This window comes from Schistocerca serialis, chromosome 3 (assembly GCF_023864345.2).
Source record: "Schistocerca serialis cubense isolate TAMUIC-IGC-003099 chromosome 3, iqSchSeri2.2, whole genome shotgun sequence".
NCBI classification, from domain to species: Eukaryota; Metazoa; Arthropoda; class Insecta; order Orthoptera; family Acrididae; genus Schistocerca; species Schistocerca serialis.
The window spans coordinates 406,318,947-406,330,773 of record NC_064640.1 but is presented as its reverse complement, the minus strand read 5'-3'; the positions used below and the strand labels follow the sequence as shown (position 1 = coordinate 406,330,773).

General features: G+C 34.4%; 1 protein-coding gene across 1 annotated transcript in view; it reads right to left on the bottom strand.

Annotated features, from left to right (window-relative positions):
• Positions 1-5,947: 5,947 nt before the first annotated feature.
• The window catches only part of LOC126470265 (putative transcription factor capicua), a 336,823-nt gene continuing 330,943 nt past the window's right edge, over positions 5,948-11,827 (bottom strand). Inside the window, 1 exon segment of the mRNA XM_050098002.1 lies at positions 5,948-10,210. Within this exon segment, the coding sequence (XP_049953959.1) occupies positions 10,128-10,210 (83 nt within the window). The 3' untranslated portion in view covers positions 5,948-10,127.

Sequence of the window (11,827 nt, the reverse complement as noted above, 5' to 3'; positions counted from 1 at the left end):
AGTGAAAGAGATAATTGATCACTGGAGTGATTCAATGGGAAACCACAGAAAACTTAAATCAGGATTGCTGGACTCCGTTCCTTCTCAATTCAACTTCAGTTTGATAACCTAACCACTGCACCACGTCAATCAGCAGCTCTGCTGGCACTGAGACTGGCAGGTCTCAATACCCGTATGGGGCCCTGAAAACTATCTTGAAAACTGAATCAATATTTTTGGGAAAGGAAATGGTTGAAAAAAATTCTAACAGAAATCCTTACAAGTTCCTGCGTAGCACAGCACTCTGTTCTAGCATAGAATGATGCCAGTTTCACGATTTACAAATATATGCCCTTGTGTGAACACACAGAAATTGTGTAGAGTACTCAAAGTAATAGCATTCAACCCCAAAGGACTCAAATGGATATTTCCCTTAAAATGTCTGGGCAGTTTGAAATTTGAAGGCTATGGCGAGATGCACTATTGACAAGTTCAGACAGGGAGGAAATTGGTCATGTCTAATTCAAAGGAGCCATCCTCGCATTTGCCTTTATCAATTTAGGGTAACCACGAAAAACTTAAATCTTTAATGCCAAAGGAGGATTTCAGCTGTGCTCTTCCCAAGTGAAAGTCCAGTGCCTTGCCCATCTTATTCTGTTAACATGCTTTTAGGGTAAAAATTCATGTTTGATGACTAAAACTTTGTTTAATTACTAATGTTGTTTCAGAATTTTACCTGGCAGTTAATTAATTTTATAAGAGTTGTTCCGTACATACTAATGGTATTAGTCACTGCTATTTTATTTTGATAACGATGCATGAAAAATTTAAACTGATAAAACTACAGATAGTATCAAACATCGCAAATGAAATAATCTGATGTATTGTTTGTTGGGTTTTGTCTCACAATCATCAGCTGACATTCAATTAACAATTTTGCTGACATTTTGCAAGCTCAAATGGCAGCCATTTGTGCAGACAAAACATCAGAAGAATCATTAAGAAAATGCTGACTTAAGACCCTAAGACAAAAGCCACCACGAAATACATCAACAAATGGCTACAAAAACACCAACATTGGAAAATAATATGTTACAGAATAACTCATCAGACATATGACAGTGTTGTGACTTGAATGTGAGACTTTCGAATGTGGGAGAATTGGGGTAGGTATGAGAAAAAAGTGTGGTATACAGAGTCTGTAGGACACAGAATAATTAAATATTTATTAGAGATATATTACCTACTGCACAACTGAGTACTGTTTAGTATTGTCAGTTAGACGAATTATTGATATGCAAGACATTGCTGCCACTGAGTTACAAGCATATGTCACACATGTAATTTTTTCATTTTTTTTACGTAGAATTATCTTGATTTAATTGGATACATTAACAACAGTTTACTGGTTTCAATTTTTATGGGTCACCACCAAAATTTAAAAATTCAGAAGAGACAAAACACAAAAATTTAAAAAGAGCAACAATAAAAGAGCAAAAAATAGTCTCACTACCTTGTTACAAGAGTAATATGTCAGACAGTCGTCTAATATTCATTTGACTCTTCGACGTGCTACTTCTGAGTATATTTTCATTTTTCTTTTCTTGCACTTTTTAATTTTTTATGTTTAATAGTGCAGTTGCATTTTGTCATTTCTGTATTTTTTTGTTCTGATAACAATTCATACGAGCCAAAACCAGTAAACTGTTGTTAACCATCCACTGTGGTCTAAGCAACTGTGAAAAAAGAGCATATTCCAAAATGTATTATATACTCCAATTTTTGAATGTCAAATTCCATTGCTAACTTTGCAGCTAGTTTCAACAATGTTTTGAAATGGAGTGTAACTGCAGACTCTCACTTTCTCCTATGTCCAAGAAACAACAGTACCATCATTACTCAGCTGTTGTAATTAATCAGACTGTTCAAAATAATCAATTATTGTGTAAGATCTATATTTAATGAATTTTCATTCAGTGTGTGTGACGTCTGAAGGTTTAAATGTGTCAGTAGGCAATAAAACCAAGTTTTTTACAATTCTCTTTCACCTCAACAAAGGAAGGAATGAAGGAAACAACTCACCAAACAGTTGAGGTATTGAATGGTTAAGGGGTGCACATGCCCTATAATAGTAGAGCTGCAGGGTCTTAGAGAGAGATTTATATACTAGTTAGCTCTGAAGGAGGATTTAGTCCAAAAGCTTAGCAATATTTTCAGTCTTGTTTGTGCGACTATCAACTGCTCAATGCCTCAGCTACATGGTGAGTTGGGGTTTATTCCTCCTCTAATTTATATTCCACCAAGGACTTTCTAAGTATTAAAATAAGATTTTTTACTGTTCTTTCATAATGATTTTATAATTGTCCCATTAACATTTTCAACAGATAATCTAATTTTATGTTCTTCAATATCACATATTTAGATTCCTTTTTATCATTTTTGTTTGTGGATGCAGCAGCTCTGAAGTATGGTTATTGAAATTATACAGGCTTATATGTGAAACTTCATATTAAAATTCTGAAAAAGTTAATCAGACAATTGCTTCATTATCGTCAAATATATAAACGGTGTTCATGTGACAGTTATCAGTCCTTAAACCAACTACTTGAAAATAATCAACTTTATGGACAGGACAGGTAATGTTGCTAATATTGTGACAAAAGCTACCACACACGTAGCTCAAATGTTAATGTAGAAGAAGAAACTTCTAAACTTTTGATTGTGAAGACAAATACTTACAACAAAGTAGAAGAAATTTGAAACTGGTAATATTTGCAGGTATCTGCACACAATTCTGCACTGTAGTCAATATCTGGCTTTCTTATAATGGTTGTGAGTGTAAATACACCCAAGTGACACACATTTTTAATTCCACTTGCCACCTTGTCCCACAGTAACTGAAGAACTGTGTTAAATCTGAACATCCCTTGACACCATATACCTAACTCAAACATATTTTAATTGAATTAACTGTGGGTTCTTGATGAAATGTTGCAAATTAACTAAACAAACACAATTTTTAACCTTGTTTCATAGGTTATTATTAATGTTATTGCACAACCTAGGTTTCGGGTTATAAGCCCATTTTCAAGTACATTACTGATTCCAAAAGATGTACTTGAAACTGGGCTTATAGCCCAAAACCTAGGTTGTGCAATAACATTAATAATAAACTGTGAAACAAGGCTAAAAACAATGTTTCTTTAGTCAAACATATTTCTTATAAAGCACAGTCACTGCCTACTACAATTACTTTGCATTACCGAAGAGATACTGAACCACTACTGCTGGCAACTATCAGCCCATGCTGATGCTTTAGCAGAGACCAGTTGTCAAGCGTACGGCAGTAAAAAAACTGTGTGGCATTGAGTAGCCAATCCTCACTGAGTGTACTTCAGTTAATAAAGCAGGGGGGGGGGGGGGGGGGGGACCCATAGCAAGAAATACAGTTTTTCAGCAATAGTTCCTTCGGGGCCAAGGAACTGTTATTAGGAAATCATTACAGCTTGTGCAGGAGAGACATACTGTAGGGCAGCACAGAGGGGAGGCCCCAGTTTGCATCATTACTCTCCAGAGTAGTTAAACGATGAATTACAACACGCAGTGTACTGTACCAGCCATCTTTTCTCAATATGTGGGCAATATCTGATATAAGATACTCCACAAATTAGTTGCAATCTTTTAAGTAACTGTGTCAGTTACCAAAACAGCAACAACAAGTAATCGCGGTAGCCATTCCAATATGGGGAGTACATCAGTGTGTAATATTACAACTACTGGTGACCTAAGAAAGGATCACTCAATATTTTACTCAACCCAGTGGTGTGGAATGTACCTGTTCAAATAGGGTGAGGCTCAGTACCATTCCAGTTGTCCAGTACAATATGCCTCTAAGTGTCAACAGCAAATTGTAACTTTAAGTAAGAGACCCTTGGAAGGCTGAAACAACAACAGTGGTAGTGGTCCATGGAATGGGAAGTGAAGCACAGAGTTCCAGTTCTACTGAGTCTGAAAATGGAACTTGATAACAGCATTAATGGCTGTACATAGCACACTGGTCATCTACGAAAGCTTGAGCAGCTGCTCTAAGAATTTGTTTATATTAATTTTTCATTCTGTCATCGTAGTACCTACTGGCTCTTAAAATTTAAGAGCTGAACACTTTATGTGCTGATGAACAGTCCAGGCAGAAAAGTGGTAATTTCTAAGAAATTTTTATTACAATGTCACGAATTTCCAGCCAATCGGTTGCAAATAGAATTTAAAATTCTTTAACTAGTTTTCAATGCCGACTAGAGGTGCCTTCTTCAGAAGAAACTGTTACCTTACATGTGGTTAAAAGGAAATTTGAGCGACATCGCAGGTATAGTCAAAATTTCGAAACAATATATAAATATGCCACTAAGGGCACTACACTCGTATAGGACACGAGTGAGCAACTTTAAATTCTATTTGCAACCAGTTGGCTGGAAATTTGTGACATTGTAATTAATTATGGTTGGTGATCACAGCCATGTTCAAAACATTAAAATTTTTATTAATAAAGAAATTTGGAAATAGCTTGGTCAAAAGCAACACTAAAAAGTGGTTCTGAAATTTATGCTTTAGACTAATGGTTATCTAATTTAGCAGTGAAAGAAATAAAGGCGCAGACACACGAATAAGTTAATATTAACTTACAAATTTTGTTGAATTATAAAATCATAAATAACAATTATTTACAGTTATTGGTCCTGTTGCAATTCAGGGATGTGCAGCAGAAAAACATGTAATGTATGTCTGCAAGTAACACAATAAGAATGGAAGGTTTAGACAGAGAAACAGAATATAAGATAGGAATGTGCCTTAGATGGATATTTTAAATGATAAAGTGATCACCAGCATCCATTTTCTTCTTGGTGTACATATTACCTTATGTTGGATTTTTCTTGAAACAGTACCTCCTCTTTCACTGCTGGTCACATTTTCATATATCTCCCCTCAATGTGCACATTTTATTAACTTAATTTTTAGTCATGTATCATGTGCCTAACTGTCCCTCTTCCTACGTGCACTGACATCTTACAGCAGGCTGTCCTGACCTTTCCCTGGATAAGTCCCATCCAATGATATTTCACCTAAACATTACCAGAATTTTCCCCAATTAAGAATTTCAGTGCTTCTGCTTTATGGGATATACACTTCAGTTAATATTTTCTGAACATAATAAGCTGAACTTGGCATTTTAATCATTCCGTTTTGAGAAGAGATTACCGACAGAAATTTTCTGCAGATTGTTAAGTTATTTTAGGCAGAAGTGTCTGTGTCTGTGTCAAAAAGCAGTAACATCTGCCCTTGGGCCTGTCTTAGTGTATGCTGTATGTTAAGATGTCACTGCTCTAACTAATCATTATATCCACGAAATACAAATTCCAGCTCAACTATAATGACAAAATATTAAGTTGCAAAAGTTATCATGAAAGAGTACCGCATCCCACGTAAAGGAAGTGGTGAGAAGAGACAGGCAATCTCTGTAACTCATCTCTTAAACTTGCATTCATCTGAAATCTCTCTTTTGAGGAGTATGCAAAAAGACACATGGGAAGGAGTCACATGGTAAACGGTCCAGACTGGGAAAAGGATCTAATGGGGAATGTGAGGTAAGGAAACAAAAATACAAAATAAGGATTAAAAACAGCATAATGATTGAAACTAGTGATGACAGCAGGAGATGGAGGAAGAGAAAAACTAGAGGAAGGACACTTGTGTTGGAGAGCGGGGGTGTTATCAAAATGTCATAAGCAGGTTTGCAGCCCATATCATGTGGCTCTCCCTCCTTTTATCTCATCCAACTGCAATTTCTCTTACTTGCAGAAGTGGCCACCATGCCTCTAAAATAATATATAATACATATAATATCTTTGGCTTTAATCACACTAATAGTCCCAGTTTAACTCCACCAGCCCCGTCATTGTACCCAGTATATAAATTTTTCTTTTTGAGTTCATCTAGAACCCCCCTCCCCCCAAACTCTGTTTTTTTTTTTCTCACTAGTTTCTCACCTCTGACTTGTGTCAATACCACAGCAATCATTTACCACTGTGAGAATCAGCCCTTTTTCCCAAAATCTTCCACATTGTTCCTACAGACACTAACACTGATCACCTCTCATTAACTGAGTTGCAATGCTGATAAGGCAATAAAGATAAAATGATAAAGATATGGTTATATTTTTATGTATAATGCAAGTTTGAGAGCTGAATTACAATAACTGTCTTTCTTCATATCATTTTCAACTGCTTTTTCAATTCGATATACTGTTCATGAGTTTGCCACAGATCCTCATAATCGCTCATGTTGACCCACATTATTTTGGTGTCAATGTGTCCAACAGAAGAAAGTTAGACACAAAAAGCAAAGACACAAAATTAAGATAATAAAGAGACAAACAATTTTTCAAGGTAACAACACATTTGTAAGATAAATGCTCTAAATACGTATCACAGTAATAATTTATTGATTTTCTCAAGTTAATGTTATTTTTTGTATTTTATCAGTCTTCAGAATTCAAGCAAGTATGTTCCGGTGCAAATGCAAATATCTAGCCCATCCTTAGGTTGTAAGTGTAAAAATAAACATGAGAACATAGTGCCTATCCTTAAGTTGGCCATCACCAAATACAGAGAATTGGATTTTAATTACACTGTATAAGGTAAAATCAACCAAATAAAAATACAAAATGGTAGAATCTCATTGCTGATGACTATATTACTGCATGACAGTAACCTACTTGTTTCCCAGCAAATTATATTAGAAAACAAGAAAAATGACTATCATCTAACAATATTTCAATTTTATACACACTGTTTCTGATCTATAACATTTTTAATACAACTAATACAATGTAGACAGCTTTTGCATGTATGCAGCCTACAACAACAAATATGCACTCAAACAATTCGCTTTCAAAAACAATAAAGTTTATGACAATATATATAGATATAGACATTTCACTGCACGTGTGTGTGTGTGTATATATATATATATATATTTATATAATATTTATATAAGTATTTGTAACAATGTAAATATATTGAATATAAAAGATCCTTCACTACTCTATTACAGGGATGTGGTTGCCTGTAAGAATGATTCATTACCATAAAATACAATGTAACAGTAGCACCTACAGAAATTCAAAGTTGCTCTAACTACACCAGAATTTACTCTGTCTTGGTGTACAATTAAAAACAATATAGAAAACATGACAGCATTCTGTGAAAATACAAAACAAATGTTCAAATAGCCCTCGCATGACAAATTTCAAAATTTAATATCTCGCTTCATTTCTGAGGACGGGAACAAAACACTCCAGTAAAAGGTAAGAGAAATTGGTAACATCTAGAGATAGCACTAATAATCACAATTTCTTTGTACAAAATTTTACTTTAGCTACGCCCAACACCCAGATTAAAATGAATAAATGACAATTAACATTATGACAGATTTACTCTAAAAACATTCAATATTAAGACTGGTATATTCAAAATCCACAATAATCACATGTGAAAGGACAAAACACATAAGATTTATTCACAAATTATTTTGGCAGTAGAGAAGCACAGACATGATTTTATAATCATTGTGTCTAGTCTTTCTGGTATTGCTTTGGGTAATATTGTGTATTACACAATTAAATATATAAACCACTGCAATATTTCAGATTAGCAATGGAAACACTGGTATCTGTTGCATTTACCATAACTGATAAAATCTGCAGACAAAAGATATACTGGTACCAAAAATTTGTTGAATTATGATGAATAAACACCATAAAAAGTGTTCTTTCATAGCATTTACATTGATACTGACAGTATATGCCAACAACATATTGTTAAATAAATACAGCTGCAGATGAAGTACATGAAACTACCAACAGAAACACATTATTGATGTCACACAGTAACAAATCTACATAACTAATACATCAACAAAAAAGGGATTAAAAAAAATTAACAGGTAACTGAGATCATAACATTAATATTGTGCAATATAATGTGACATTTGCCCAGACATGACATCATAATACTAGTACAAAAAATAAATTAGAAAGGGCTTCTGTGTGCCAGAAGCTAAGCTCTTACAGCAGGCCAATGGCACACAGTAAAAACACTCGACAGCAGTCACTTACTAATAACACATTTTCACACTTTATAAATAGTTCTCCACAATTATCACCTGTGTATTAAAGTGTGGAGTACTTCAATTAATAAGATGCTATAGATCACATTGAACTTATAATACATTTTAATTAATTGCTGTCTTAAATTCCATCACCTCCTACAGGCATCTCCTGCATATATTTTTTTTATCTGAATATCACACATTGAGGACAGTGATCACAGAAGACTAGCTAACAATGACAGATTTAGCATAAAAATAAAATATACTAAGAATTTAAATGAGGCTCTTGACTGAACATGCCCAGAAGAGATGGATGGAAAAATGGTGGATAACTAAAATAAAACATCAGAAATTCACCTGCAAAATATAACTTTGTTTTCTAAATGTGAGATAAAATAATGACAACTTATATTAATGAAGATGATGATATCACAAATGCATTGTTCACAGTGAAAATTATAATAATATTCTTTGTTTTGTAATCTTAAGCACAATACATTAAAAATGTATCTCTGAAATTCCAGTATAAGCTGCAGCCTGTAAAACAATGATCATCACAGACACAGATGGATACATTTTATATACACACTACAATATAGACTTTATGTATTAATCTGTTGTGCAGAATACTATAACTAAAATCTGGAATTCTGAGCATCATCCACACATGTACTGTACTGTCAATATAAAAATGAATAAAAGCACACACAATGACATTTCATTTTGACAATATGGATTGTTTGATAACTGTTTCTATATTCATGTCAGAAGAAAGGAGGAAGCTGCAAGGTACCGCAAGAACACAAGTTCTTTGTGTCCATAGATGACTTTACTTACTGAACATGTGACAATACTGAACTATGACAACTAGAACTACACAGTCTTCTGAAAACTCTACAATACTGTTCAAACAAAGTATGTATGTGAAAGGCTGGGAGAGGTAGATGTAGTAAAGTACGTGTTGATCATGTTACTGTCACTTCGCAGGAGTGGGGTTCAATACTCACAAATTGACTGGTGCAAGTACAGAAGCCGGCTGATAATGTTTAAGTTAATTTCATACAATGAAATGTATGTTTTAGTGTGCTATATTAAGGTACACAAGTAAGTCATGAATGTTAAGTTTCTTATGCATAAAGAAGAAGAAGAAGAAGAAGAAGAAGAAGCAGAGAGGTATGACATTTTATTCTTACACAGCTTCAAAAATATTAAACTATAGGAATATTTTTATGACTAATGTTAGTCATGAGGTTTTAATAAAAATAATACAGGTTTCCTAAATATGGGAAAGTAAAAAGTGTACTAATCTGAATTAAAGTCCAAAATTTTGTTGTTACGCCAGACCTACTGTGCCACAAATAAACAGATGAGGATATATGAAACAGACTCTAAACTGAATTACATACTTAAAATATTTCTTAAGGTCACAAGAAATAGAGAAGATGTATCCATGTATGTCATGTGATATATTACAATAATATATTACTGGTGCAAAAGACCACACTTTTTCAGCCAATGTATGCTAAATAGTACTCTTTTCATTGTCATAAATAAAAGATAAAAAAAAATACCAGTTCAAGCTGAGCCAAGTGCCTGATATACACAAATAAAATCCACAAATTACACATCATGATTCAAAACCTTTGCGTAATACTTACACAGAATTTAAAAAAATAGAATACATCAGTGTTTGATCAATTAATAATACAAACACTATGTTCTAAAATGTTACAACATGCTTCCTCAGGTAAACTAATTAGCAGTGGAAGAAAAGTCTGTTAGGTTTTCAGGCACTATCTGAGATTTTTCTAATTAAAAAATTTGTTGCGAACATGTTCTGCTAAAATTAAAATATACAATCAAATTCAGTGACCTATAACGTGTACCTGCTGCCAATGCCATACAAGTTTGATGGATCACATGGTGTTTTTACGACATGAACATGGAATGAATCTGGCCACAGCAGCAGAAGAGGATATATACAGCTAGCTGCTAGAAGAGGCAGTAATAGGCACTGAACTGCTGGAACTGCTCACCAGACTTGATGTATGTGGTACACTTGATGAACCTGTAAGTTAAATACATTTCTGTATTGTTTAAAAAATAAAATCACATTACTAATGCCTTAATTTACTTATGGTACTATGGACAAATTCTTTTATTGTTACAGGATGAGGAATATATAGTAATTTTTTACAGTAAATAAAAATAAGGGTGTCTCAGTTGGTAAAATACTATACAAGCACAAACACTTTATTATTTTCGAACTATACTATTTGTAGTTAATTTGTGCACTGAACCCATGAATTTTTATAAGATCTTCTACAGCAAAACCAACGAGAAGAAAAAAAAGGAGTGGTTATTTGGTAGCTGAAAAACCTTAATATGGGTGCACGTTCAGACAAGTGTAAGTAATACACACAATCACAGAAGCAGTTCCTTCATATAACACCTTTGAGATAAATGTGAATGCTATGCTGTGTAAAGGAGAAAAGTGTAATCAGAGTCATGGGGGTAATAAGAGTCTTTTGCCATTCAACTTTGGAGCATGTGTTATAAAGGTCAACCTGCTAAAGCGTTGTGAAAGCTGCATCCAACACATCTCATACATCATCGTCATCACCACCACTGTCATCGTCGTCATAAAAAACACGCATAGTAGAGTAAGTTCGTCCTTCGATCATCTGTGAGTACGGAGGTGACTGTATGGTCCAATGCAAGAGGTACACAAGCTGCTGCAGTGGGAACAGGTTGTCTCAGTTGAAGCAGTTTCTATCCTTCTATTTAGACTCAGTTTTTCTTTTCTTTTTTACACTGCCTCTTATCAGTCACTTTTGTCGGCTGTTTTCTTCAAAAAGAAGTGCCCCACAATGGACTAGTGATACACAGAATTAAATGTTGAGGGCTGAGGTCTCCCAGTTGTTAACATTAAAGCGACATCTTCATGTTAGCTTTGATTAACCTCCTTAATTCATTTCCTCTGACCCCCCACACAATGTTTGCCCACTGTTAATTCAGAATAAAACACTTGTTTGGGAATGTCATTATTGGGAATGCGGGATACATGCCCTATCCAGTGTAGCTGGTGTCTTAAAACCACTGCTTCTATACAGGTTGCATGTCATCTCCAAGGATACTGACATTTGTGCATCTATCTTGCCATGTAATAAGCAGAATCCTCCTCAGGCATTACTGGTGATACTGTTCTAGCTTTCTGAGGTGCTTCCTGTAACATGCCCAAGATTCTGATCAATAAATTAGAGTGAAAATTACAAGTGAATGGCGTACAAGGATCTTTCTTGCAGCATTGACATCATGGTTGCCAAATACTTGAGATCTTAGTCTGGCAAAGATTGCTCCAGCATGATTAAACTCTGTATTAATTTTTTAAATCTACAGTTGAACTGGATGAGAGGATGCTGCAAAGGTAATGAAAGGTGTTGACTACTTGAAGAAACATGCTGCCAATGGTGAATCTGGTATTTCTTTGTGCTTCCTGAGGAACTGGTTTGTGAAGGATTATGTTTCGTTGGTATTCAATTAAAGACCAGTCTTTCTTTATGCTGTGGAGAAGGTATTCAGGATTAACACTAGTTCTTCTTCGGATTGAGATACATCTTCATTAGCTTACTGTAACTCAACTAATGCTGTATTAAATGTTAAAAGTGTCCTTGTTTTTAAACAG